The 27276-nt window shown below is 37.6% G+C and overlaps 2 protein-coding genes across 5 annotated transcripts; one reads left to right on the top strand and one right to left on the bottom strand.

Annotated features, from left to right (window-relative positions):
• Window positions 1-749: 749 nt before the first annotated feature.
• On the top strand, window positions 750-19795 carry cblc (Cbl proto-oncogene C). Of its 3 annotated transcripts, none has more exons than XM_085177064.1 (14): window positions 750-1143; window positions 1826-2203; window positions 9129-9275; window positions 9354-9510; window positions 9816-9937; window positions 10305-10442; window positions 10529-10616; window positions 10753-10884; window positions 13308-13493; window positions 14039-14191; window positions 14425-14471; window positions 15607-15681; window positions 15843-15898; window positions 17240-19795. In XM_085177064.1, exons 2-14 carry the CDS (start codon window positions 1830-1832, stop codon window positions 17368-17370), a joined length of 1806 nt encoding a protein of 601 aa, XP_085033190.1. In that variant the 5' UTR covers window positions 750-1143; window positions 1826-1829; the 3' UTR covers window positions 17371-19795. The 3 variants fall into 3 exon arrangements, with proteins under 3 accessions (XP_085033190.1, XP_085033189.1, XP_085033191.1); XM_085177063.1 differs by having other exon boundaries at window positions 1823-2203; XM_085177065.1 differs by having other exon boundaries at window positions 754-1143; window positions 1823-2203; window positions 13311-13493.
• A 2711-nt stretch (window positions 19796-22506) lies between these two features.
• LOC146508559 (trypsin-1) lies at window positions 22507-25154 on the bottom strand. 2 transcript variants are annotated; one of them, XM_085177563.1, is made up of 6 exons: window positions 25061-25154; window positions 24713-24863; window positions 24343-24593; window positions 23806-23942; window positions 23531-23632; window positions 22507-22569 (listed from the first exon to the last, which is right to left on the bottom strand). In XM_085177563.1, exons 1-6 carry the CDS (start codon window positions 25098-25100, stop codon window positions 22522-22524), a joined length of 729 nt encoding a protein of 242 aa, XP_085033689.1. In that variant the 5' UTR covers window positions 25101-25154; the 3' UTR covers window positions 22507-22521. The 2 variants fall into 2 exon arrangements, with proteins under 2 accessions (XP_085033689.1, XP_085033688.1); XM_085177562.1 differs by lacking the exon at window positions 22507-22569 and adding an exon at window positions 23227-23410.
• Between the last annotated feature and the right edge of the window lie 2122 nt (window positions 25155-27276).

Genomic DNA, 27276 nt, shown 5'->3' with positions numbered 1-27276 from the left:
TGAATCCTAAAAGTCATATAAAGGTTTTAGAGGAACATATGCTCCCCTAAAGATGATGTCTGTTTCAAGGAAGGCCTTGTATTTTTGAGCAGGACAATGCAAAACCACGTACTGCAGCTATTACAACAGCATGGCTTCATCGGAGAAGAGTCCGAGTGCTGAATTGGACTGCAGTCCAGATCTTTCACCTTATTTGCTGCATGATTAAATAAAAAAATACATCAAGTGTGACTACAAACTCTTCAGCAGCTGAAAACCTATATCAGGCAACAATAGGACTATTTTTTTTTAAAGAAAAAAGAATGGGACTAAATTCTGACACCAAAACTCAAGAAATTTATAAACTCAGTGCCCAGAAGTCTTTAAACTGTTTTGAAAAGCACAGCAGATGAGGTGTTAAGATTATGAAGTTTACATGTAATGAAATGTGTTATATAAATAAAATTGCCATTGTCATAAAAATTCTATAGCCCTGAAGGACAAGTTTAAATTCTGCGTGAAGTCACCCTGTTCATACGTGACAAAGGTTAAAGCATCATCTTAAAACTAGCAAACACCTGCCTCATGGTGGTGCTAGAGGAAAAGTCAGTTGATGATAAACTTAATCTATGTTATATCAATTGATACAAAAGTTTGGGGGCAAAAGTTACATTTTCATCCCAGACAGCAATATTACATAAAAATCGAATTGCAGAGTAAATAAATTTAATTTGAACGTTATACAGAGAAAACAGTGAGGTGAAGATGACGCTTCTTTGACCTTTGTATTCAGGCGTCCAGCTCATTAGTTACTTGTATACCTGTCTGGATAGTGACTAGTTTAGCTGCACTCTGCTTTCATTCTTAGTAAAAGTTTGGTTTTGAGTCCACACCTCTCTGTCTTCCTCCCTCCCTGCCACCCACCTCTCTCCCTCCCTCTGTTTCTCTCTCTCTCTCCCTCCGTTTGTCTGCCTGAGCAATAGACCAAAGAAACAAACTTATTTGGTTTCCTGGTTGCAGCAAGACAATCAAGACGAGGGGCAGAGTGACATCAAGCAAGACAAAGGAGAAACAGTAATGTTTCAGGCCATGACAGAAAACACGTTTCCGCTGCGCTGACAGTAGATGCACTAGCTCTAGGACTGCATTGCTGCTGAGATGTTGGTAAGCAAGAGTATAGTGCTTAAAATCTGCTATAAATGTGTAGGGGTGGAGAGAGAGAGAGAGAGAGAGAGGAGAAGGGAGCGTGATGGCAGAAGTTTCAAATGTTTTGAGGGCTTGGTGTTAGCCTCAGTGCCTCTTTGTGTTTTATTTTTAGTGCTTTTCTTGGCCTCTAGTGTTGTAAGGTCCGTATTAAGTTTAACTTACAATGTAGAATTTGTTTTGTAGCACTTGTATTTTTGTATTTCTGAAAGACGAACACAGGAGTGAGCGAAAAATCAGTAGAAGTGGCTGTATTGGCTGGAAGAGCACACTTTTCTTTTCCTTTTTAAATGAAACGTAATTGTAACTGCTCCTATTGTGTATTGCTGGATAATGTAATGCTACTGGATTGTTATGGCTCAACAATGGATGCAGTTTAAGGAGGACAAGATGCATGCTTCTGAGATTAACATGATGGCATGCAAATATCGTTCTAAAGACAAATATCAGCGTGAACGCTCAAAAACTTGAACCAACCACTAGCTTATTGCTTATGAATATTCACACACATTCAAAAATTGTGATTACACATCTCTTGACACAGCAGAACTGTAGATATTTATTGACACACACACACCCCACACACTCACAGACTCACAGACTGAGTTTTTGGTTGACTTCACCTGAAACCTCACATTAGCAGAACAATGGCGGCAGCAGATTTGGGCGCGTCCAGGAGCCCGAATTTGAGCTCCGGGCCCCCCACTCGTGGTGATCTTCGGCTCTTGGGCAAGACCCTCAGAAGACTGGATAAACTCCAACAGCTGTGCAGTACCCCTCGGCTTGGACTGAGAAATAGTCCGCCATACCTACCACAGCTGCTGTCAGAGACCTCAGTGCTGCTCATCCAGGTGTGGGAGCCTTTCCAAGGCTTCAGGACAGCAGGTGGACAGGTGTCACACGGAGACGAGGCAGAGTACCTGAGGATCCATATCAAAAACCTCTTTGATAAGACAGAGCGGGCTCTACAGCTGTTTAAAGAAGGACGGAGGAAGATATATGAAGAGACTTCAACTTACAGGTGAGAGGGCCCCTGGCTGTCATCTACATACACATACACAAATGAACACGTGTAAGAGGGAAAGTTTGGTCTTCAAACACCAAAATGTTTCAAGACCAAGTAATTGTTTAGAAAACAAAGAACAACTTTTTTTTTAAGAAAAAGAAAACTCTGCATAACATACTCATTATTACATTTTTACTATAACAGAACATTGTGACATTTGTAAAATTAGCATTTGTTTAGATTACATTTATGTTTTTCATCAGTTTAACCAAAAATACAAACTCATCCTAGTTCCAGTTTCCTATATGTGAAAGCATGCACTTTTTTCAGTATTTTGGCCTTGTTCAAGTGACAAGACATGTGAAGTCATCACAAATAATAATACATTTTTCTTTTCTTTTTTTTTTTTTTTTTTTTTTTTGGGGGGGGGGGGGGGGGGGGCAGATTAACAGGTTACTCTGCCAAGTTAAATTTATGCTTTTTTGGCCCCGAAAATATGTTTTTAAATTTTCAGAGACTAATTAAGAAAACCCTCAGTATTCTTTCCAGAAGTCTCACAGGTCAAATTTCCTTAACAGCAGCATATGTACGGAAGTAGGAAATCAGTTTTTTACTGAATTTTGGAAGCGTTGTGTATCAAGTTGTTGAGAACTGAATCACTAAAGGTGATTGTCTGAAATGTTGGCCTTTGTCCGAACGAGGTCTGAATCATTGTCAGACTTCTCAAAAGCACGGCCTACCACGACGCCTCGATTATAGGGATGGTTAAGCTAAGGAGCCGTGCCTATGCATTACTAACTGTAACGACGGCAGCCTGACTGAATATGGAAAAACTGACCAACAGCACTTATTTTTCACAATACAGCTCAGATATTTGTTTTATTATTTAATTAATCTTCAAGTAGTGGTCATTTATGATGCCAGTCATACATTTATATGTACCTATGTGATGTTTTTAATTATCAAAATGCTTCCCACCCATGAATTTGTCCACTTTGTTTGCAATTTTTCATAGTTTCTTGCAGGAACCAGTATGTTAATGTGGCAGGGACAATAGAAAGTTCTGTTGGATAATTTATTGCTATGTAAATATACACATGCTTGTCATCATTATGGACTTGTGTTATTTTAATTTACCACTTCTAATCACTGCTTTGTAGTGTTTTGCAGTAATCCATGGCTGTCAGACCTGGAATATCAAGCTTTACTGTAGGCAGATACTTAATGCCAAAAGTGATGATGAAAGCCATTCAGTTGACGGAGATGAATTGGGTTAACTTTTCTTTGCGTAAAATTGTTGAAAAATGAAATTATTTAATTATCTAAGAATGTTTTAGAACTTCTATCAGATTAGGAAACAAGACATTTTTGTGGCATATTCCTGTATGAAATATAATGGAGTCATAAACTACTTTTAAGCTTGAAGTTTAAATACTGTTAAAATGTACCTCTACTTCTTTAAGACTAAAAGAGGGGCAAAAAGTCTGAGGCCTTATTTAATCGGGTATTGTGCAACAGTTGATCAAAATGAGATTAAATCAGTCTGTATGTGGCCACTGACCATGAGTTTGACATCTCCGCTTCATACCAATTGTCTTGCAAGTCACTGTAAGATCTTAGATTCTAATTTTCAGACTTTCCATTTCTTTTGGTGCCACAAATGAAATCGGCCGTGCCGATCCAAATAACACAAATACCCGAGCTTTCCTAATCAAAGCAAATACAATGTGTTTTTAACCAGATGCCAATAAAAGAAACTGGACAGAAAATAATAAAAAGCAAAATGAGTGAACATCCATCTGATATTATTATTGCCAGATTACACTATGATTCCTTCACTCTCAACCAGATCATGTTCTCAAGCCAATTTTTTTCTGATATAACAAAGGAACTGTAAAATACGAAGACTCTTATCTCAATTTATGTCATTTGATCTAGTGTCAAATCTTGTGTAGAGTATCTAGGTGTTGTGGCTAGTCAATTTTGTGGGAATGAATTTAGGTAACAGAAACCATAAGAGTTTTGTCTCTCTAAACTCAACTTCTGCAGGAATATTAAATAGAGTATAAAAGAAAAAAGCAAAAGCTTCCCCCATTTCTTCTTCCAGTATCCTGTGACCAAGGGTTTTATACCACTTATGCATTACTAAAGGAAAAAAGTTCAAATTAAATATAGCCCATTATAATTGCCCGATTTAAAAGTCTTACTTGAAAGCAGTGATAGAGGTTTAAGCTCATCCTTAAACAAATTAAATGCACTGAAGAAAAAAATATTTTAAACCATCTATAGAAGCTGAGGCAAAATAAAATAAGACTTTACTCTTTGTACTTATATTTTCTGTTTGTACTATAACTTTCTGTCTGCTGTTTCATTCAAGTGGATATTCTGGAACAGCTTAATAGACTTACTTATATGTGGAGTGTTGGCTGCATTTTCCTGCACCTGTTTGGAATACTAATAATTAAGGTGGAAAAGAGCCAACCTTGCACTTTTGTGATGCTAATATGGGGGAAACTAGAATAAACAACAACAACATCCTTTGAATTTGAGCAGTGTGAGAAAGAGACTGTCTAACCTTGAGCACGATTTTTTGCCCGCATTTGCCTACGAATATACCAACCTGCAACTCGTGTTAGTTCAGAACTGAGTGAGCAAATAACTATTCTGTTGTCACAAGTTTAGCGCCCTGCCAAATTTGTTAGCTAGTGTGAATGCTGAATAAAGAAAAGCTGATTTGCAGTGTTCTCGGTGAGCACCAACTAAAATATAGTCCAATCTTTTATCAACTAGCTGGTGATGTAGGATAAATCTTTTTTTTTTTTTGTTCTGACTGGATGTAGTTGCATTAACCTTCATGCGCTTTGATATTACATTTGAATGTTTTAGCTTTATTCCAAGGCGCTGGCCGGTTTGCTGTTGAAAAGCAGCGCTCAAAATTTGTGCAGCAACTGCGAAATATGTGGAGTTTTCTCCAAGTAGAGACACACTTGTTTGAGCAATCCTACCCTTTATGGTTTTGCACTAAAAAATCTTCCATTATCTCTCCTGTCCTGCCAAATTTTTAAATATTCCTGTTTGGCAAAAGAACCACAAAGCAACAGAGCATGAGTACAGAGAGTATGTACAGGAAAGAATATATAGGGATGCTGAACCATTTTTTTAAGTAACCAACATTTTGATTTGACTGTTAATTACTTTTTTCTTTATTTTTTAACAACTATTTTCATCTTGTTATTGAATCAAATTTACCTAATAATTATCCAACACTGTCTGTTACATTTATTGGAAATACATGTAGACAAAACACTTATATCTAGACAACGATTTTCACTGTGACAAAAGAAAGCGGGTAGAGTTCAGCAAACAGCACGTCAGAGTGTCTAGTCTTTGAAACCAGTTCTCCAGCACAGTTTTCTATGTTTCTGTGCAGTATAATTTCCAGTTTGCAATACGATTATTTCTTTATGCACAATCCTGGAATTTAGATAATTATCCATAAATCATTTTTTAATGCTTATCCAACTCAGGGTTGTAGCTCCAACCTGTCCCAAATGTCATTGGAAAATGTCCTGGACGGGTCACTACTCCATCACAGGGTTAATATAGAGAGCAGCCCCCACTCCTGCAACCAACTTAGCACCATTAGTTACGCTTGCATGTAAACCTTTAACCGGTGAAAAGTAACTGGGGCGCACAGTAAAAAATAGACACAGAAAGGTTCCACCTGACCATAGTCAGTTCAAACCACAAAACTGCTTGAGGTGACACTGATCTACTAACTGAAATAGCTCGGCTATATTATACATTGAAAAAATCTTTATTTAGCATGTTAAAAGACAAAGTTAATATACAAATAATTATATCAACATCAAAATTACAGTTTAGATATCATTCTTATCCCTCACTTCTACTCTATAGAGTCCACTGCATGCTGCACAATGTACGCTCAGTTCTGCTAAAATTTCACAGCCAGCAGCTGTTTTCAAAGATGATTTTCCCGTAGAATATGAAAATCACATAACCCATATTTACAGTTTTATGTCGTCATCTTCAAGAATCTCAAGCATGTACAACAGATGGCCCTCATACCACAAATCCTGCATGGTCAGTCATGTGGCAAGTTCACAAATTGTTATACATATTGTGGTTTAGACATCAGAACAAATCTCTTTTATATTCTCATCATTTGTTTTTTTTTTTTTTTGGATTGTACTGCTATAGCTCATACAAATAAGCAAATTTTCAGTCGGCTTTTAAAGTATTTGACTGTTGGAAGCTGAAATAGCAGCTCTTTACATGAAAGTTCTGCCTGTTAAAAATTAAAAACAGAAGTGAGATCTAATTATTATTTGAGACGACAGAAACCAACAGTGGAAGCTTTAGCGGTTGGAAGATTATCATAAGCGAAACGCTGACAACTTTGACGGTATCTGAAAGAAATTTAAGAAGCACACATACAGCTGCAGCATTAGCATAACAACATAGGTAATTCACACTTCTGTATTAACTTGTTGCACATTATACTTTTTACATGTTTAAGAAAGCATTATTCTTATTTCACCAATCATGCAGCAAGTATTCAGACAAGTCAAATTAGCAATAATTTGCACTGACAATGTTATTGAAATAGTCAATTATAAGTATTATCAGCTCCTTACGCATGGTAAATGGTAAATGGCCTGTATTTGTATAGAGCTTTACTAGTCCCTAAGGACCCCAAAGCACTTTACACAACCAGTCATCCACCCATTCACACACTGGTGATGGCAAGCTACATTGTAGCCACAGCCACCCTGGGGCGCACTGACAGAGGCGAGGTGAAGTGTCTCGCCCAAGGACACAACGACCGAGACTGTCTAAGTCGGGGCTCGAACCGGCAACCTTCCGATTACAAGGCAAACTCCCAACTCTTGAGCCACGATCGCCCTCAAGCCACATTATATCTAAAGAGCTCTAGCTACTTACTTATGATGCATTTACGTCTGTCAGTTATATATCTATTTTTTTTAAATATTTGTGCACTGTCATTTTGACTGAGGAATGGGCCTCACATAGTGTTTTGTAAAACTACACACAACTATCAAATTTCTGAAGTGGAGCAGATTTATAATAGTCTTCCTCTGAATTATGGCAGAATTTATATTATAAAACAAGTAGCAGTTACCACATAGTTTGGATGTTGCAAATGGTTTTAAACACGAATCTGTATTCTTTGAAAAAGCAAGAAACACTGATAATAGCTATATGATTATGATTCTCAATATTAACATGCAGAATTGTTTCAAATTGGAGAAATATTCCCATAGTGTTCGATGCAAGCGGCTCTCTTTCACTTACATACTTGTCAATTAAATCTGAAATCTTGCACCATGGAACATCTTGTTTGGTGCTGGCAGAGTTCAAAGTGGTTACTGACCCAGAGATTACTTGAAGTAATTCTGTTTTGCTGCGTGATGCAAAAAAGAAAGAAAGAAAGCAACAGTAACAAGGAACTTCACATCAAACTGTTTGAGGTCACGCTCAAGCTGGTGAGGAACATGCCAACAATGTTCAGCTACAAATGACACCAAATTACTATAATGCAAATTATTATATCTCATAATAAAAGGAATTAAAGCGCAATGTTAGCTGATGTGTTTATAGTTCTATTCATTGTAGTGTTTCTGTCTTTTGAATGATATTTTTAAGTACAAAGGCCCAGCCAGAGTGAGAGATGTGGCTTACACATTTCCTCCCGCCTCCTCCTCTACTATTACTCTTGAGTACTCTATTTAACACCATAGAGGGTTTTCTTTTTCTCATTGAGGTGGAAAGTCTATAACCACTTTCCACAATAGCAGATTTCTAAAGAATTTTAAATATTTCAACAGTTATGATTGCCTCCAGAGTTGCATCATAAAAGTGTTAGAAAAGAGGAAATGCTTTGTGTTACGAAATTTAGTTTCCTTAGTAAGTTTAAATACTCTAATTATTGATTGGGATTAGTGCACAGAGAGCTGAAGCAGACAGTAGTGCTTTTTAGTCAATATAGACAATAAATATGGAAACATAAATTAAAGCCCTCCTCTACTTGTTCATTGTATTTATTGTAAAGTAAATAAAGTAAACAGAACTACAGATGCCCACATGTACAAAGTGAAAGCATATTTAAATGTCCGTAGCTTCTGTGTTTTCAAAGTTCAGCAGTAGTACATGCACTAGCTTTTTAACACATTTTTATACATGTTGTGCTGCATAAAACACGTGGAGGACATTATGACATGTTTGAATGTAACATGTGTATGTGTGTGTATGTGGTGGGGAGGTGTTATTGCTGTTGTTTTTTTATTTTTTTTAATATACTCCCATTTGAGAGTTGCACCAAGTTGCTTCTAGCAAAAAGAGAGAGTTTTTTGTTAACTAAACTAAAAGTTATAAATATGTGTAGCATAAAAAACAAAACTATCAAAAATATCAATTATATTTATAGAAAGCCTTTGACGTGCCTGAGAAGACTATTGAGACTGGCCTAAAGTGACACACTGGCCAATGGAACATTTTGTGGTATTTACAGACAAGCATGCAGCAGGCAGCATCCTGTTTGCAAGGTGGACTACCTGTTGAGTGTGTTTGATTCTGTTTGTGTGTTTGTATCTATGGAAAGTGTCTGTATTTCTTGCAACTGAAACAGAAAGGTAGTATATAACAGTGCCTATATTTGTGCACCAGTGCTAAAAGTTCAGATATCTATTGGTACTTAATGCAATTACATAAAGCATTAGGAAAACTCATTTTAAAAAGGAACACTGTGTATACTTGAGAATCACAAACACAAGGGTTTCTGCCTAGAAGAAGATTGTATTGCATGATTACTCAAACACTGTGGAGCAAAACTATAAATGCCATTCAGAGCAACTTTCTGCAGCCAGAGCTTAAAGTCTGTGACATCTTTCATTCTCAGGAAAAATTTGACCAAGCTGACTTTGTTGTTCAGTCACATGCTGTGGGAGCTGAAGGCCTTTTTTCCAGGCGGATGTTTTCAGGGTGACAAATACAGGGTGGCGTTATCTGCAGCTGAGGACTTTTGGAGGGAGTCATTTGGCGACAAGTTAGTATTGAAACATTTCTTAACACCGTCTTATGTGTATGTTTACATCTACCAAACGTTAAGCATGTGTTCTGACAGGTGTATAGTGCAGTGGAATACCTTTAAAGAACAGCTGAGAAATGTACATCCATTTGAGGAAGGGATGGAATCTATGGCTCTGAAGTCAACCATTGACTTAACTTGCAACGATCACATCTCTGTGTTTGAGTTTGATGTTTTCACACGACTGTTTCAGGTAAGGTGAAAGTTTTGTTACTTTAAGAACCAGATGGTGTAGGAAATATGTCTATTTGCATTCTTGCTTGTCGGAGAATGGTTTGTTACCAGTAGCTAGTTACTGTAGCTTCGCACGATAGATGAAATAAGAAAACTGTACAGCACCACTAAAGCTCATGTTTGTTCAATAAGAAGAAATCCAAACACTAAACAGATCAGTTGCCCTTTTAGAGGAGATGACCGGACGGTGTCACTAACAAGGCACTGCAAAAGATTAAGGCATGCAGTATCCAAGATCAAATCCTCTTCCCTCATCTCTTTTAGCCGTGGAGGACTCTTTTAATGAACTGGAACCAGCTGGCCGTGACTCATCCAGGCTACATGGCCTTCCTCACCTATGACCAGGTTATAGCTCGTCTGGAACACTACCTGCACAGACCTGGGAGGTGAGGATTCATGCATCACTCAGAAAATATTCAAAAAATATGAAAATATGAAAAAGGTCTCAAGATTCTAAATATATATATAAATAAGAGAAGCTTTTCATTTATAGCTCCAATATTATACCTTTAGTTTTCTGGGGGGTTATTCAAGAAATGTTCCTGCAAACAAACATTAGCCATGGCCAAAAGTATCATGCAGTGCAATTTTTTTATTGTTATTATAGCTAAGAATGAGAGGAATTTAATTTGCATAACACCATTTGAAAATTGTGTAAAATCTTCTGCTGATATTTCTGGAAAACCTCAATGTCTCTTAATGTGGTTATTTTTCATTTTCTGTGTGAGCTACATGTTTTCCTTTTCCTCCCAGCTATATCTTTCGTCTGAGCTGTACAAAAATGGGGGAGTGGGCTATTGGCCACGTGACATTTGATGGTGCCATCATCCAGACTATCCCGGAGGACATACCTCTTTACCAAGCTCTGATTCAAGGCTTCAATCAGGGCTGGTTAGGACAAACATGTACATTTCTCTGAATTACTTCTTTTGTTTATGTGTTTTTTCTCTAAGCTCTGTGCTTTTCTGTGCCTGCAGCTACTTGTACCCAGATGGCCGGGATGTGAACCCTGACTTGAAAAGCTTGTGTGAACCAGCCAGCAGAGGAAAAGTTAAAGTTACAGAAGTGAGTGGCTGCAATTTATACATCATTATCTATTTAAAGTGCACTAACTGCAGCATCTTGAACCTTTGCCAAGACAAAACAGATAATATCCTGAGATGTTGTCTTGTCTCTCTGGCTAAATACAACCACCAAACAGGAACAGTATGAGCTTTACTGTGAGATCGGCAGCACCTACCAGCTATGTAAGATATGCACAGAGAGGGATAAAGACACCCGGATTCAGCCCTGTGGCCATCTCCTGTGCCAAACCTGCCTCACAGGCTGGCAGGTATGAATCCTCATCCATGGACTCAAAGGTTTCAAATCTGTAACCTATTTAAATCCATTCAAATTCACAGACGCATGTTCAAATATATCCCACTCATACAGAGACGTTGAAGGGAGACAGACAGTTACTGTAACCGTTGTTGTGTGTTCATTGGGGTGAAACAGTCTGGGCTGGCTGAACTAGATATAGTTTTTTAGGCCATGGGTTGGTCGTTGGTTGCAGTCCTGCTGTACTGTAACAATGCGGGTTATTTGAATGTGGTTTGGGGTTGGTGCAAAAAAAAGATTTCTCATGCAAACACTTTATTAAAATGTAGGATTGTCAAGAAGTTATTTTAACTCTGAAAAACTATCTTGATTCATTTTTCCCCCCAGTGTTCATATATTATCTCCAAAAAATAATATGGAATTATCACACTTCTACATGTCAGTGATTTTTCTCTTCCACTTTTCTTTTTTTCTTTTTTTTTTTTTTGTTTACATGAAAAATTATAGTCGAGCTCAGGCAATATCGAGTGCACCAATGCTTATAAAGCACCTGTAATATGTGCTCTGTTGAGCTATTTTTAGATTACCTATTGATAGCCAAGGCATGACACTCAGGAATCATCCTCTCATAATGTCACCATTATTTATTTGTATATAATAGAGATAATACAAAGTAGCTCATAGCCTATTCACTATAATATAAACGTGAAAATCTGAGGACAATGTACAGAATATCATGTGATATTGATGTTTCAATACACTTTACATTTGACCTCTTTAGATGACAGAAATTTCTCAGCCAAAGAAAATTCAGTCATCATGTGTACAGCATGTCCTGTATGCACTTCGTTTGTGCTCTTCCAGGGGGGCTTCCCCAACTTCCTGCTTCCTCTTTCGAGTTACAGAGTGACAAAGAAGACGTCCAATCAGAATTAAAGTTGCAGCTGTCATATTATAGCTTCATGGTCTCTGGCTAGTACTTTTACTCAGACAATCCCAGCTAGAAGCCCTCCACCTATTCAGTAGGTGTTTTGTTTTGTTTGTTTGTTTGAAGGTGCAGAGCAACATGTCCTGACATTTGGCTCAGGACTTCCTGTGTGAGCTTAGCCTCACATCCTCCTGAAGCTGCATCGGTTACATTCACTATGAGAAAAAGTGTGCGCATGTAATGTGAGAAGGAGAAAGGCAGAGAAAGGGAGAGAGAGAAAAAGAGACTAACTTGAAAAGAAAGTTCAAAAAGCTTCATGGATGCCACACCACAACGGAAAAGTTGTAAGTTTTATGAGATTAAGGTTAAGCAAACTTTCTTTTTAACAGTAAGTTTACTTTACATAGACATGTAAGGTGTAAGGAACATAACCCAAAAACAAAATCAGCATTGCAGCAGCATACCAAATATCAGAACGTGTATGCTAAATTCAGTAAGAGTTTGAAACAGAACATTTATAGACTACATGCATCATATTTCTGTAGTAGGAATGCTTTTACAGTGGCCCTGAATTTTTTTATTGATAGGATCTCGATTGATTTGTTGTTTGGAAATGTAAACATGAAGTTTTTAAGTCAGACGTCTCTTTATCTTGGTCTCATCATATCGATTATGTAATCTCCAAGATGGCAAACAGCATCACTGTTTCAAGGAAATGTCCTACATGTCCTCTCATTTCTGTCCTGTTGCATGTTGCTAACTCATTCGTTCTGTAATATCTGGAGTACGGCCCAATAATTTGGCCATGAGCTGCTGATAAACATCTAGAAAAAAAACTCCTGCCGAGTATGCATTGCTGTGTGCAAGATGCATGAACTATTATCTTGGCATACTGTTCATGAGAGGTTAAAGGTGTTTCTGTTAGTCATAAACACAGCTATAGTGAAATTTATGCCTTATTTCTTTTGTGAAAAATTTGTAAGTAGGGATTTTAATGACGATCATCTGACACAACAAAAGACTTCCGGGCAGTTAGATTTAACGTATGTTTGAACTAATGTAATGAAAAGAACTATTTTGTAGTGAGGTTCCCTATAAACATTAATCACTGTTAAAACTAGAGACATACCAGCGTACAAAAATAGATAACATAGTATGGCGAGCAGTCTGTGTAATCATATTAACAAATCGAGGTCACATCAAAACCTGGAAAAACACAAAGGCTCTGTGCTATAGTAGCGGAAGCAAAAGCAGAATGTTACAACGATTCCCTTTTATGTTGAGGTGGAAAACCACAATCTACAGTGTCTGTTGAACGTGGTATTTTCCACTATCTTTATCTTTCAAACAGCCAGAGGCCTTTGTCTTTTATGACATGTTCAACATATTCCACTACATACTGTACAATTTAAACGATATTAATCTGCTGAAGAGAATGGGTGTTTCTTCACATTCACGTGAACGTTCTCTTTTCCTCTTCCGATGATGGGTTGTTGATATTCATCTAGCAGAAGTCAGCTGGCCAAACCTGCCCATACTGCCGCTGCGACATCAGAGGAACACAGTCCATCCTCCTGGAGCCGTACGTGCCAGTCAGCGATCAGGTGCTGGTGGAGGAGGGCGATGATGACGATGACGAAGAGGATCATGTGGACATTGAAGAAATGGTAAAGGAAATAGCTGCCCTGAGGAAGGTGTGTAAATACATTTCTGTGTTCCATGTTGTTTAATTTTAGCTGTGCTGTGCTAGCAAATTGAGTTTTTGGTCTGCCATCAACAGCCATAGTATGGCCTGCCATCAGGTTAAGAGAAAATAATTGTTTGCATGTATAGCCTCTAGCAGGTCAACTTTGTCATGTAGTTTTCATTCGACGTCATTGTTTGGACAAAATTAAATTAGTCAGTAATCTTTGGTTAATAAAATAAGTACATGCAAACTCATTAGACTGCAATGTACCTTCTGCTTAATGTCAATACTAGTTATAGGATGGTATATATAGTCACATTACTTGAAAGCAACATTGCCCAAGTATAGATTCATAAAACCACCTTCACATCTTTTTGACTCTACAAATAGACATTTGTAGTTCTGTGTTTAAATAGTTGTTATACAGTAAAAATCCAGGCACCTTGTGTGCACCATGCATCCTCATTCGCATTTCTGCCACTTTAAAATAAGTTCTCTCTATTGAGTGATATTTTTTTTATTTATTATTATTTGTATTTATTTATTTTCCAGTTTTCCAGTTTGGACTTCCAGGTTCCCAGCTCTCACATTAGCGTTCCACCTTTACCCCCTAAAAGTAATACAATGCCACGCTGTCCCTCTCCCTCCGTCCAGTCTCAGACGTCTGAAATTAAGACACTGCCCAAACACTCCAACTCTTATTCGGTAAGTTCTTGCTGGCATTCAGGTTAGTTGCATATTCTTCTTGGTTATGGTTATGGTTGGTTACATCTCACGCTTGAAAATGTGAGATGTTGCATTTGTCCAGTCCTCCAAGAGACTAAACTTAAAAAAAAAAAGTTAATTCATGCACAGTAATGAAAAGATTAACCAACTGCCGTGTGCATATGCGCAATAGCCGACGCCTGTACAGTCACTGTGTTTGTTCTCTCCTGCAGCCTCAAAGTAGCAGTGAAACGCAAAGGTACAGAAAACAGACAAACAGGTGAGCAGAGTTGTTATAGTTTTGTATTTTGTAATTAGTTTTTATTTTCATTCCATTTCTTTTTTAGTTCAGGTTAGTTTCTATCTCTGTCCAGAGTGGATCGTCAAGTTTTAGTTGAGTTATTGTTTGAAAACAAAAAAATGTTTTCATTTAAAAGTTTTAATTTAGTTTTTTTTTAGTCTCTTTATGTCTTTAGTCTCATAATTATTAAATTATGATCCTAAATTATGATCTTAAATCAAGATTTAGGAAAATCATTATAGGTATTACAATAAAAACTTTTTTTTTAAGTAGTGGAAAGTAGTAGCCTTACAAACCATGTCCAATCATTTATTGCAAATTGCCTCACCAGGCAAGTTTTAATTACATTTTTACCAACCTAAGAGATACTAAAACTAAAGATATTACCTTTATATTTCTACCTTAATTTTACTTTTTTCTTTTTTTCCCCCCAATGTTACAATTTTTACAATGTTTTTTCACACCTAGTTTTAGTTCTTAGTTTGATTCTAGTTTACTTTAATAACCTTGCAGGTGAGATCGCAGTAGTATTACATCAAGGTTCTCTGCTTGTATGCTAGAAAAAGCATCTTCCTGCTACTCAATTAAGATTCATGACATTCTAGCTTTATTTATAGTCACCTGGTAGTCTTCTACCAGAGAAGTAAAAAGCTGCTTCTGTGACAACTGATGGCTTTGATGAAATCATTTTACAAACTACACAGGTTTTAATGTTATTTTCTCATTTTGTTTTTGAAAGGAAGATTTAATTGTTATTTGGCAAACAATATTTAATTAGAGGAATCATAAAATGATTAAAAATGGTTTGGCGACCTGCAAGCCTGAAGATTCATATTAATCTTAAGTTACTGAATCTAGATACAGATATTGAGACTATTAAAATAATTGAAATGTTTCTGTGCTTTCTAAATACGCATTAAAGCCCAGAGGTAATTTTTAAAAATCCAAATGTTTCTGTTTTTGCTTGTTAGGTTATTCTTGATGGTTGTTCTATCTAGGATCATTAGCTTAGGTTAATGGAAAATACATTATTTACACAATGATTTATCAAATTAAAAAAACAAATCAAAAAAACAACTCAGGTGATAAAATATATTTTTCTGTCTTTATTTAGTTGTCGAACGGAGGGTTTACGCAGCAGTGAAGAGGAATACGCTGGTGAGCTGAGACCACGCCCTTTCTCTCACAGGTGATTGACTCCTGTCTCCACTTAAATTTCAGCAATAAACGAGTTGTTTTTTTTTAATGCAATTTTGTATGTATGCATGTAGTGCAGTTAGTAGTCATAATGACAGGATGGTTCATGTGAAGCAGTTAATTTACTGGTATGTTTATGTGTTTGTAAAACAGCGTGGAACACCTGAGAGAAGCAAACTTTCCTTCCTCCTCTCAGACAGCTGTCGACAGTAAGTCATAGTTGTTACAACCTTTTTTCGTGTTCTTTTGCTGGGCGATGAGAGTTTGGCTCAAGAGTTTGGAGTTCGCCTTGTAATCGGAAGGTTGCCGGTTTAAGTCCCAGCTTGGACAGTCTCGGTCGTTGTGTCCTTGGGCAAGACACTTCACCCGTTGCCTACTGGTGGTGGTCAGAGGGCCCGGCCCGGTGGCGCCAGTGTTTGGCAGCCTCGCCTCTGTCAGTGCGCCCCAGGGTGGCTGTGGCTACAATGTAGCTTGCCATCACCAGTGTGTGAATGGGTGGATTAGACTAGAAAAGTGTTATACAAATACAGGCCATTTATCATGCGTAAGGAGCTGATAATGATAATAATTGACTATTTCAATAACATTGTCAGTGCAGCGTGGTATTGCTAATTTGACTTGTCTGAATACTTGCTGCATGATTGGTGAGGTGAAATAAGAATAATGCTTCCTTAATCATGTTTAAAAAAGTATAATGTGCAACAAGTTAATACAGAAGTGTGAATTACCTATGTTGTTATGCTAATGCTGCAGCTGTATGCGTGCTTCTTAAATTTCTTTCAGATACCGTCTGGGTGGCTGTGGCTACAATGTAGCTTGCCATCACCAGTGTGTGAATGTGTGTGTGAATGGGTGGATGACTGGATGTGTAAAGTGCTTTGGGGTCCTTAGGGACTAGAAAAGCGCTATATAAATACAGGCCATTTACATACAGTAATGCGAGCAAACATGCAGAGGACCTTCCATCTTAACACAAACTAAAGAAATTTCACCTGATGCACAAGACTGGAAAACAGTTAGAAACATACGGAAATCATTCAACGCTTTGAACCACATGTTTTTTTATGGGTGTTTCTCATTAGGTTCTAAAAATGAAAAACACATGAAAGACACACAGCTGCACTGCAGAGAAAAATAGGCCTCTTCAGGTCTTCAATGGGATATATTTGTTTGCTTAATAAGCTTTACTTGCTTTTCTTTATGATTTTTATTCTACATCTCAGACATGCTCACCTTGTCATGACAGGAAATTAGAAAATTGAACTCATACTGTTAAAAAATAGTTTCATTTTTGACGCATTGCAGTACATTAGGATAATAATGGTAGCACCGAGATCATTTTTCTCAGGTCAAAACTGTAAATTGATTTGTTTTGAATTCACCTTAGGTGCTCTTATTTATTAGCTTTAGGTGTTATTGTTTTAGCATTTTATCAGAAGTTGGAGATGAGATTCTATACACTTACATGAATAACGTAAGTCACCTTAACCCGCTAGACTTCTCGTGAATATTGTGCATTTCACGTGAAATCTCTGTTTGATTGTGTATAGGTGGAGTACCCTGGCTCGGACCCAACATCCCTGTAATGGAGAGAAGACATAAGGAAAAGGAGATGAGCAGACCAGGGCTCAGAAAAGACAAGTACGCTCAGGGAGAGATGAAGAGAACAATGTCATCCTGAGTGACAAACAACACGTAGAGTCAGTAGACTTGATTTCATCCAAGAAATCAGCCTTTGTTGAATGTAAAAAATAATATTTAATGCTGCAAACTACCATGTGCATGCTGCACTGCTGAAAATGAGCGGAGTGTTTGGGACTAACAGAAAAATTGCCCACTGTGGCCTCCTACTGTTTGATAATTGCACTGCCATTAGCAACACGGTAGGTTCAGTACTAATTCCTAAATATAGTGTCACATTAGATCGTAACAGAAATTAAGGAGAGGCTTAATAATTGACAATGTGATTTTTATTAAATAATAGGAAAAACCCTACCTCTTTCTTTAATCTGTAACCTAAGTTTGTTCTTGTAAATGTTATAAGAGTAGAGAAGGGCCTCTATATTGATAACACAGTTGTAACCCTTTGAAAACAGCAGATAAATAACATTACAGTCATTCAGTTTTACATAAAAGTGTTTCACAGTTTCTTCAGATATGATATTTGACCTACATGCAGAAGACATGCTGCATGTGTACTTTAACCAGACTTTTTGAACATTTATTTCTCTCTCCCCGTCACTGCAAATAAGGGTCTTTGAGTATGTGTGAGTGTTAAGGTGCTGCAGGATATTGCTAAGCAAGCTGTATCAAGTACCTCCAAGACAGAGTCACAGAAAGACCCTTTCTCTGGAAGGGCAAGAGCAAAGATGCATCACAGAGGAACATTTCAATCTAAGAATAATAGAGAACGTTATTATGTACAGGTTATTGCTGTTTAGGTCATTCTCTAGTGAACAGAGTAACTCGGAAAGATGCATGAGAAACATGCACAGTTTGTGTGACTTCAGGCAGTTCAGATGTGAGCTATATTGAAAGTGATATGTAAGTGTTACTATATCTGACGTAGAAAGATTACCATCAAAACTGTACAGGTAATGATAAATGCTGAATTTATTCAGACATAAAGTGATACATTAAAAGGCGGTCAGAATAATGTGAAGGAGCTTTATATACATCTGTAACTGATTATAAATGCAGTAACCTGTAACTGATGCATTTTTGGTCTTCAAGTTTTTTTTTTTCATTAAATATAAACAGACCAATCAAAAATGTGTGTGTACTAAGAAGTTTCATTTATTATTTTTTTTGCCCAGCACGTGGGCGATGGGATCGGTACAACAGCCTCAATCACCTCCGAGGGCTGGTAGAGTTTGGCCAGTGTGATGTCGTAATCTAGAGTCTGATAGTCGTACCTGCACATACAGAAATATAAAATAAGCCTCAGCTGTTTGTCTGAAGTATTTCATCAGTGAATGGAAATATTAAACTGTGTCGTGTAAAAGTAAATCGCAGACATGACCGATCCTTTCTTTCACTCACTGAGGGAGCCAGGTGATGATGTCATTCTTCAGCTTCTCTGTACAGGCAGATTAAACAAGAAAAACAAAATCCTTAAAACAGATTATCTAAGATCCAAAAATTTGTCATATACCAACATGATCTTTTTAATGTAGTTATTTAGTTTATCTATTTTTTTAATAAAGTAAGTAATGCACAAACTCATGTTTCCAACACTGAGTACTTACTTGTACCAACAGTGGGCAACAGAGAGCACCCGCTGCTTGTTGATGAGCACACCATCACTGATGTAGTCATAGTTCAGTGAGGCCATGTATGGTGACGTTCACACTCCTGCCATCTTTCCGAGTAACTGCCACTGTCGCACAACAGTTGAAGTGAATTTCATTTCAAATCTGTGTCATTACAACAGAGATATGTACATTGTATGTATGTGTGTATGTTTGTATTTTCACCAGCAAATCCAACCATCAGCAGCAGAGTCAGCAGTCTCATGGTGTCTGGCAAATGCCCAGAAGACACCTAGGCACACTCTGACTCATATTGCAATAGTCTGTGTGCTCCAACTGTTCCTGCTCCTCCTCTCTTGCCTGGTTATGTTGACCCCGTCTGTATCTCTGCATTCTGTTCTTACTGCTTGGTGCTAAGTGTTCATCCAAACCGCTTATCTCCCCACATTTAACGCCTGTTTAAGCTTCTCTCATAGGTCACTCATTGTTGGCAAGCTACAGCCTGGGATGGGGCTCCACTGGTGGATCGCGGGCCCATCTGGCTGCATCACAGTTTTGCTGCTGATTCCGTGGGGCATCTGCTTGGCTTCACTTGGGAAGGGGGGTGGGGGTCTTTGTGTGTCGTTAGCAGGTGGGTATGTGTGTGTGCGTGGTTGAGTGAATGGCCTTGATGTGTGTGTGTGAGTGTGCGCGCGCGCGTGTGTGTGTGTGTGTGTGTGTGTGTGTGTGTGTGTGTGTGTGTGTGTGTGGGGTGGTTGTGGGTAGTGTCAGAAAGAAAAGCAGCAGGCTAAGACAGAGTCACAAGGAAAAACCAATCTGAGGGCACAATAAATAAAATCAGCTATTCTGCATCAATATGTTTGTATTTATTTGTAATGTTTCTGCCACTTTGGCAAATGTCTTACTATAAGACATTTCTGTAATGTCTCATATTCAAAAAATGTAATTATTGTGTCAAAGTGTGGCTACCCTTTTACAATCATCAGTGACTGATGCAAAACTCAACACATAAAGTTGCTTCATTCAACAATGGAAACAGTTTTAATATTCAACTTATTTATGCATGCTTTTGATGCGGTTTTGTCAGAAGTTTTACTCCCACACCCACCACCCCCTATGTGAATATAACAGTAAATACTAAATATTGAAAATTATTGTGCAGCACGTAAGATCGAAAGTTTTTGGCCCTGCGACAGACTGGCGACATGTCCAGGGTGTACCCTGCCTCTCGCCCTATGACAGCTGGGATAGGCTCCAGCGCCCCCCGCGACCCTGAAAAAGGATAAGCGGATGGATAAATCCTTACTAATAACACAACACAAGAACTTAACATATTTCCAATATAACATAAGAAATCAAAAATACAAAATAAACTCAAAAAGCTGGGTCACAGACCCCTGACAGATCGTTTCACTCACCTTTCAGTCAAAAGTGGAATGTTCAGAGTCGTTCCTGACTCCTTTTAGAGCATTTGCTCTATATAGCTCTAAAATTTAGTGCTAAGTGTTTTCTTTTTTAAAAAATGATTTGTAATTTTTAAAGAACTGAGGCAATGTGTGCTGCTATTAAAAGGTTTTTATTGATGGTCTAAAAGCATCAAAAGAAAAGTACCTGAAGGTTAAAAAACAAGCAATGTAGTTAACTCTACTTTTTAAACTGGCTTGTTTGACACAATTCATCCACACACACACAATTTGTCTATGAAAGGTCAGCAGAAGCAGAGAAAAGACAGCCATCATTCACTTGTGCTGAGTTGATGATTGTGTCAGATCAGACACACCGTCACTCCAAAACCAGTGGACAGTTGTACAGGAATATTTCTAATGCGCTCTTCACAGAAATTAGTGCTCTTTCCAGGATTGTTGTGTCACAGACATGAGAAGATTAAATGGAATATGAGACGAAGACTGATTAGTATATTAATGGCAGAATGTAAAATTCAAAGTCATTTTTAAAAATCATTTTGCACATTCATTTATAATTAACTTATTCACAATTCAAATGCAGGAAAATGAAATGGAATCATTAATGTGCAACAACCAAAGCAAGCATCCATCCTTCAATGATGTGTGAGAATCTGACTCTGTATTGCAGATGAAGTTCTTGGCATATTTACTAAAATACTCAGAGGGTTTTAGAACAAATTTAAAAAGTGTGAATAAAGTGTGAAATCAGCATTTAGATGCCTCTCTGTGTGTTTACGAAGAAGAGGGAGAAACCTTTCAACTGTCATGGTCCATTTGACTGGTTATGTTTTTGACTCTGGACTCCTAAGTTTAGAATTCCAGCCACTTCATTAATTACATCTTGCTAAGACTAGATTGATTTTAATGGTAACAAATGCACTAAAGGGCTCAAAGTGTGCCAGGAAAAACCCCCACACCATTACACCACCACCAGGTTAAACCTCTAATACAAGACAGCATGGATCCATGCCTTGAGGCGACTTTTGTTGTGATCTGGCGCTATATAAATAAAATTGAATTGAATTGAATCCATGCTTTCATGTTGTTTGTGCCAAATGTTGACTTCAAAATCTCAATTTTGCAGCAGAAATCGACTCATCAGAACAGGCAACATTTTTACAATCTTGTGTTCAGTTATGGTGAGCCAGAGTGCACTGTAGCCTCGGGTTCCTGTTAATAGCTGACAGGTGTGACACCCAGTATTTTTGTTCCTGCTGCTGTAGCCTATCTGCTTCAAGTTGAGTTACTGTTACCTTTTTCATTTTGGTTTTTGTCATAACGTTAATGATTCGAAACACTGTTGAACCATGTGTGAAATAAATAAAGAAATGAAATGAAATGAATTATTCTTGCTTCCTCAGTTTTTTGTATCTGTAAGTGTCTTGTGTATTGTTTTTTTGTTTGTTTTGCTTGGTGTGTGTGTGTGTGTGTGTGTGTGTGTGTGTGTGTGTGTGTGTGTGTGTGTGTGTGTGTGTGTGTGTGTTGGGGGAGGGGGGTTGTTATGACTTCCTATTTGTCTGCTTGTCTTGTCATTGTTTTCTACTATGCCTCATTCCCTATACTATATAGTCTTTTCTTCCATTTATTCTTCCTCTAAATTTTTCTGCAAGCTATTGGATTTCTGTTCTATGCCTCTAACAGTATCTGTCTTTTTAGACTTTTTAAATCACCAAATAAAAGGTCGGCTTTTTGTTTTTCTGTCTACCTCAAATGAATTTGGGTCCAAAACTACACAACATGCCAGTGTGGATTTGGTGTTGTAATTATAACGTAATAATAATAATTTGGATTCAAATTTGACCAATTTCTTTTAAATATCAAACTAACTAAATAAACAACTAAAATGCATCAAAGGAAACTCAATAGTAAATATTAGTATCTCTCTAAACTGACTCTCTAAAGTGCTACACTGTAAATATGATGATGATCATAAGTCCTTTTTGAAATATTTGTTGCCAAATATATAAATGGCAAAGAAATGGCAAAACAAGCAGAACTCAGTCTGTATGATTTTATTGATTTACATCAAAACTGACTGCACCAGAACTCTACAACAGAGTAGAGTTAAACTGGTAAAAAACTAAATGGAGTAAGGTGATGATGGAAGGATCAGACTTAATAACTCGCCATGTTTTGCTCGATCCAGTCATTGAAGATGCAGACCTGTGAAAGGAAACAGATCAATGTTTGTTATTTCACTAGCTGGGCCCAAGTCCTCATTTTAGGTTTGAGAGTGTTTTAGTGGGTAAAAGTGAATGCTTTGACATGAATTGAGCTGCGGTTTGGGGAAGGCCTCGAAGTGGACTGGCGATGGCTCCCGGGCCTAGCAGATCCCCATGTACTGAATAAAAGTGAAGAAGTTAAAGAATGGAGAACAAGGAGGGAGGGATGGTGGGGCAGGTAAACGAGAATGATCAGCTTGCAGAACTGGGGAAAGCTATATAAAGTTTGCATAAAGTTTCTTAACCTTGCTTTGAAAAGGTACTGTTTAGGTATTAGGAATAGGTTTAATAGTAGGTTTACTGTTGTAAATAAGATGTTATTGTTACAGATTACTGTGCAGTGCTCGCTAGAATGAACATGCACTACAGCTGGTTTCTGTCTTAATTCTGAACTCTGGCCACGTGTAAAGTTACACAGTAAGAGTGACTGATGATGATGTCTTGCAACGGTGGTAACAGCAGTTCAGATGATTTCTGTACAAAGTAACTGCTTTTCTCCTACTTCCTAAATTCCAGGATGTGGTTGTAAAATGTTTGTTTTACTATTTTAAATATCAAAAAACAGTTTTGTAGGAAAACAGAAGGCAAAAAATGGAAGTCAAGGTGAATAACTTTATTTATTTATTTGATTTAGGTGGATTCTGACTGCAAGTTGTTTAGAACTCGACAACAACAATGGAGTTAAAATGATAGAAGAATTGCAGCAGAGTAGGAAAGAAGTTGAAGGATCAGACTTAATAGCTGGCCATGGTTTGCTGAATCCAGTCGTTGAAGATGCAGACCTGTGAATGGAAACAGATCAAGGTTTGTTATTAAAAAGAGGACGATGGGATGATGAACGTTCTACAATAAGAACTTAGTTTAAGATAGCTATTTACATTCAAGAAATTATTTAGCTTTACCTTGGTATAAACACCGGGGTGGTCCCTCTCAGCACATCCGTAGCCCCAGGACACAATACCCTGCAGCTCACCGTTGCACACAACAGGGCCACCAGAGTCACCCTGAAAACAAAGTAAAACAAACAAAGATGGATGTCAAGAAATAATTATTTAAATCTAATTAAATATAAGTTAAATGTGTTGTTGTCATTGTGGGATACATCCACTCTTGTGGCATTTTAAGAAAGGTTTACTATTCGAGAAGGAGACAGTTGCAGGTTTGACTTATTACATACCTGGCAAGAGTCCTTGCCTCCCTCCAGGTATCCAGCGCAGAACATGGAGTCAGTGATCATGCCAGGGTAGGAGTTATTACAGTCACTGTAGGACAGGATGGGGATGTTCAGGCACTGCAGTCTGTCCTGATCAGCAGCTGCAATGTTTGAAACAGAGTATGGATGAACAACGATTCATGCTGATGTAACCAAATGTCATGGACTGATTCTTATATAGCGCTTTTCTACTCTCTCGGAGTACTCAAAGCGCTCTATACAACATGCCACATTCACCCAATCACACCCATTCTCACAAGCACTTTATCTATACTTAGTGCTATCTAACTACATTCACACACATTCATACTCCGATGGACGCATCGGAGAGCAACTTGGGGTTAGTATCTTGCCCAAGGATACTTGACATGCAGACTGGAGGAGCCAAGGATCGAACCACCAACCTTCCGATCAGTAGGTGACCTGCTCTACCTCCTGAGCTACAGCCACCCTAATGAAACATGTTTAACTTTAAACTACTAACGTGCAGAAGTTACTCACTAGAGCTCATGGTGTTGCCCCATCCAGAGACCCTGCACATGGTGCCAGCGGGAGCACAGCTCCTGGGCAGAGCCACAGGCTGCACGTAACTGTTGAGGGAGGCAGGCTGGCTCAGCTGGATCAGCATAATGTCATTGTCAATATTCCAGGAATCATACTGTGGATGGCGGATGACACGGGAGGAGTCGATGAACTGTTCAGATCCCTCATTGACCGAAATGTCGTGCTCTCCCAGACGCACCTGGATACGACTGAAAACATTTGAAAAACAGGAGAATAGATTCAAACACTCAGAAACTACCAACAAATATTAATTGTGGATCACTCACTTACTTAAATAAGATTTAAAATCTTACTGAAAGATACTTACGATTTGTAGCAGTGAGCAGCAGACACAACCCAGTTCTGATTGACCAGGGAGCCACCACAGAAGTGGTAGCCAGAGTTCAGAGACACCTGATGGGGCTCAGAGTGAGGTGTGCACTCAAACCCTCCGACGATCTTGTCGTCATCCAGGGCAACTGAAAACACAAGTGTAAACAAACTGTTTACTCCTACACTTTTACATCAGGAGAGAAACATCTATGCTGTTTGATTTTCAGTCAAATGCATAAATCAAACCTATTTGATTGGCCACTGAAACATAATAAATTTGAGATAATAAAGCTATGGTGAATAAAGGTGTGATCTAAGAAAAGCCTTAAAACTTCACACTCACAAGCAGCTCCAATGAGCAGAACGAAGACCAGAGACCTCATGATTGCTGAGTGATCCGTTAGATGAGAGGACTTCACCTGGAGCTCTCATTTATATCCACAGAGAGAGCTGCCCAGCTCTCTGAGCAATCCTATTGGTCAGCGAGGAGCCAATCTCTTTGGTGGGTCGTTGGGCTGGAGACCAGATTTACATAGGAATGGCTTTCTTTTTAAAATCTTGATATAAATCATGCACCTAAATAGAAAAAATCCTAATAATATGTATATTGTACTCGTGTGGCTTTCCAATGTACCAAAACACACTTATACACTTAGATTTTGGTTTAAAAAAAAAAAACATGAAATAAAAAGTTAGCTTGTGTTCTCAGAAATTTGGGCGCATGTGTTTGGTCAGGTTATAGAGGTAAATATAACTCCTATATTTAGATATTTGTGACTGGATAAGCAGGAGAAATGGATGAATGGAACACGGTATCTCACAGCTGTTCACTTCTCAGCACCTATGACCTAGAAACTAAAGTCACAAATGGACATTGAGGCTGCCATGAGAAAAAAATAAGTTGATAGTGAATATTATATGTATAAATTATTCTTTGTGGGTGTGAAATACCTCACTTTAAAGTAAATAATGAAATACCACAGTCTGAAAAATATCCAGACAATCAGCAACTCCAGGTGAGCTGATAAAGTACAAATTAATACAGAAGTAGTGAATTACTGTACGGTAGGTTTATATTTATATTTTTTAAAAAATTTAAAGAAAGAACATCATATTATTTTTAATTGTGTGCTGTTTTTTCTTGTTAGATTTATAGAACATCTTATGTTAACATCCAGACTTTAGTGACTTATTTTTTTTATATTAGGCCTGTTTGGTTTTAGATGACTTTAATTACTTTTGTTTTGTTTTGTTTTGATTTGATTTTTTGTTGGCTTTTGTTGTTTGTTTCTTTTAAAGATAAAAGCGCCATGACAGCTTTCATTATACATTTTGTCTTTTAGACTTTTCTGGGAATGTATTTTTTGCCCCATGAAAAAACTGAACTGAGGTTATTTTATGAAGCTGACAGACTGTTTGCAAGTATAATTTCATTTTTTTTAAAAGGTTCTTACTGAAATAATTTGTTATAATTTTAAAGATGAGAATATATCCTGAAAAAAATCAAGCAAAGTTATCTAGAAAACAGAGGCAGTATGACTATATATATATTTTTTTGACTTATAATCATGTCATGTACTGTGTGATGTCCAAAAAAAGTACAGTGGCAACATTTTTTAAAAGCCAGAAATCACACATTCTGACACCATACCCTCCTGAGACCCAGTAATTCATTTTTGTGCACTGTAGTACACATTTAGTTTTTGCTTGTACCTCTCATACTCTACTTGCCACTCTTCTAAGTCCTGATGTTTCTTAGAGAGGACAACAGTACCTTTTAAATGATATCACATGTGTGGGGGTGTGGCCTTGCCAATTGTCTTTTTCCCACCTTTTCAAAATGGCTGGCATGCCCACAAGCACATTTTATGGGAGAAAGAAAGGTAAGCATGATATTTACATTTAAAATGTTTTTTAAAATCAGATTTTGATTAATTTTCAAAAATAAACATCTAGTAAATAATTTGAGGGTTTTTTAAGAATTAAGCTTATTTAGTTTCACAGAGGAAATGACTAATTTATTAATGTGTACTCTAGTGCACGTCGGGACTTTGTACTTATATTTATTTCACTTTTTCCTAGTAGACAACTCTTTGACAAAGGCAGAGAGAATTCTTAACAGAATAATTGAGGGAGATTCAAACATAGATTTTTCAGAAGATGAGAGTCATGTGAGCCAGATAGGAGAGGGTGAGAACCCAGGAGGAGCCACACAAAGATTATCGAGATGCAGTGGCAGATGTAATAGAGAAAAACACAGAGCCACCTGAAATCTGTCGTCCTATCTGGTCCAAAACCAACATGTAGGAGAATCTGGAATTTTTGATTTTGAGTTAAAAATAAAATATGGGTAAAATGCAGAAATGTTTTCCAGTAAAGTAAAAAAAAACAAGAGTCGCAATTATAGCTGAATCCATGACACCTGATTGTTTCTACAAGATCACGTCTTTGCTGAAAGTTGTCAATGATCTCAATGTGCCAAAAGAACTCACAGTATCTGGAGTTCAAGCTCCTCTTGGCTGAGAAACCAGGGACAAACATGTGAACAAGACCTGAATA

The sequence above is a fragment of the Neolamprologus multifasciatus genome, chromosome 11 (assembly GCF_963576455.1).
Source record: "Neolamprologus multifasciatus chromosome 11, fNeoMul1.2, whole genome shotgun sequence".
NCBI lineage: Eukaryota > Metazoa > Chordata > Actinopteri > Cichliformes > Cichlidae > Neolamprologus > Neolamprologus multifasciatus.
Note: the sequence above shows the minus strand (reverse complement) of the source record. Positions and strands in the feature narration are given on the sequence as shown.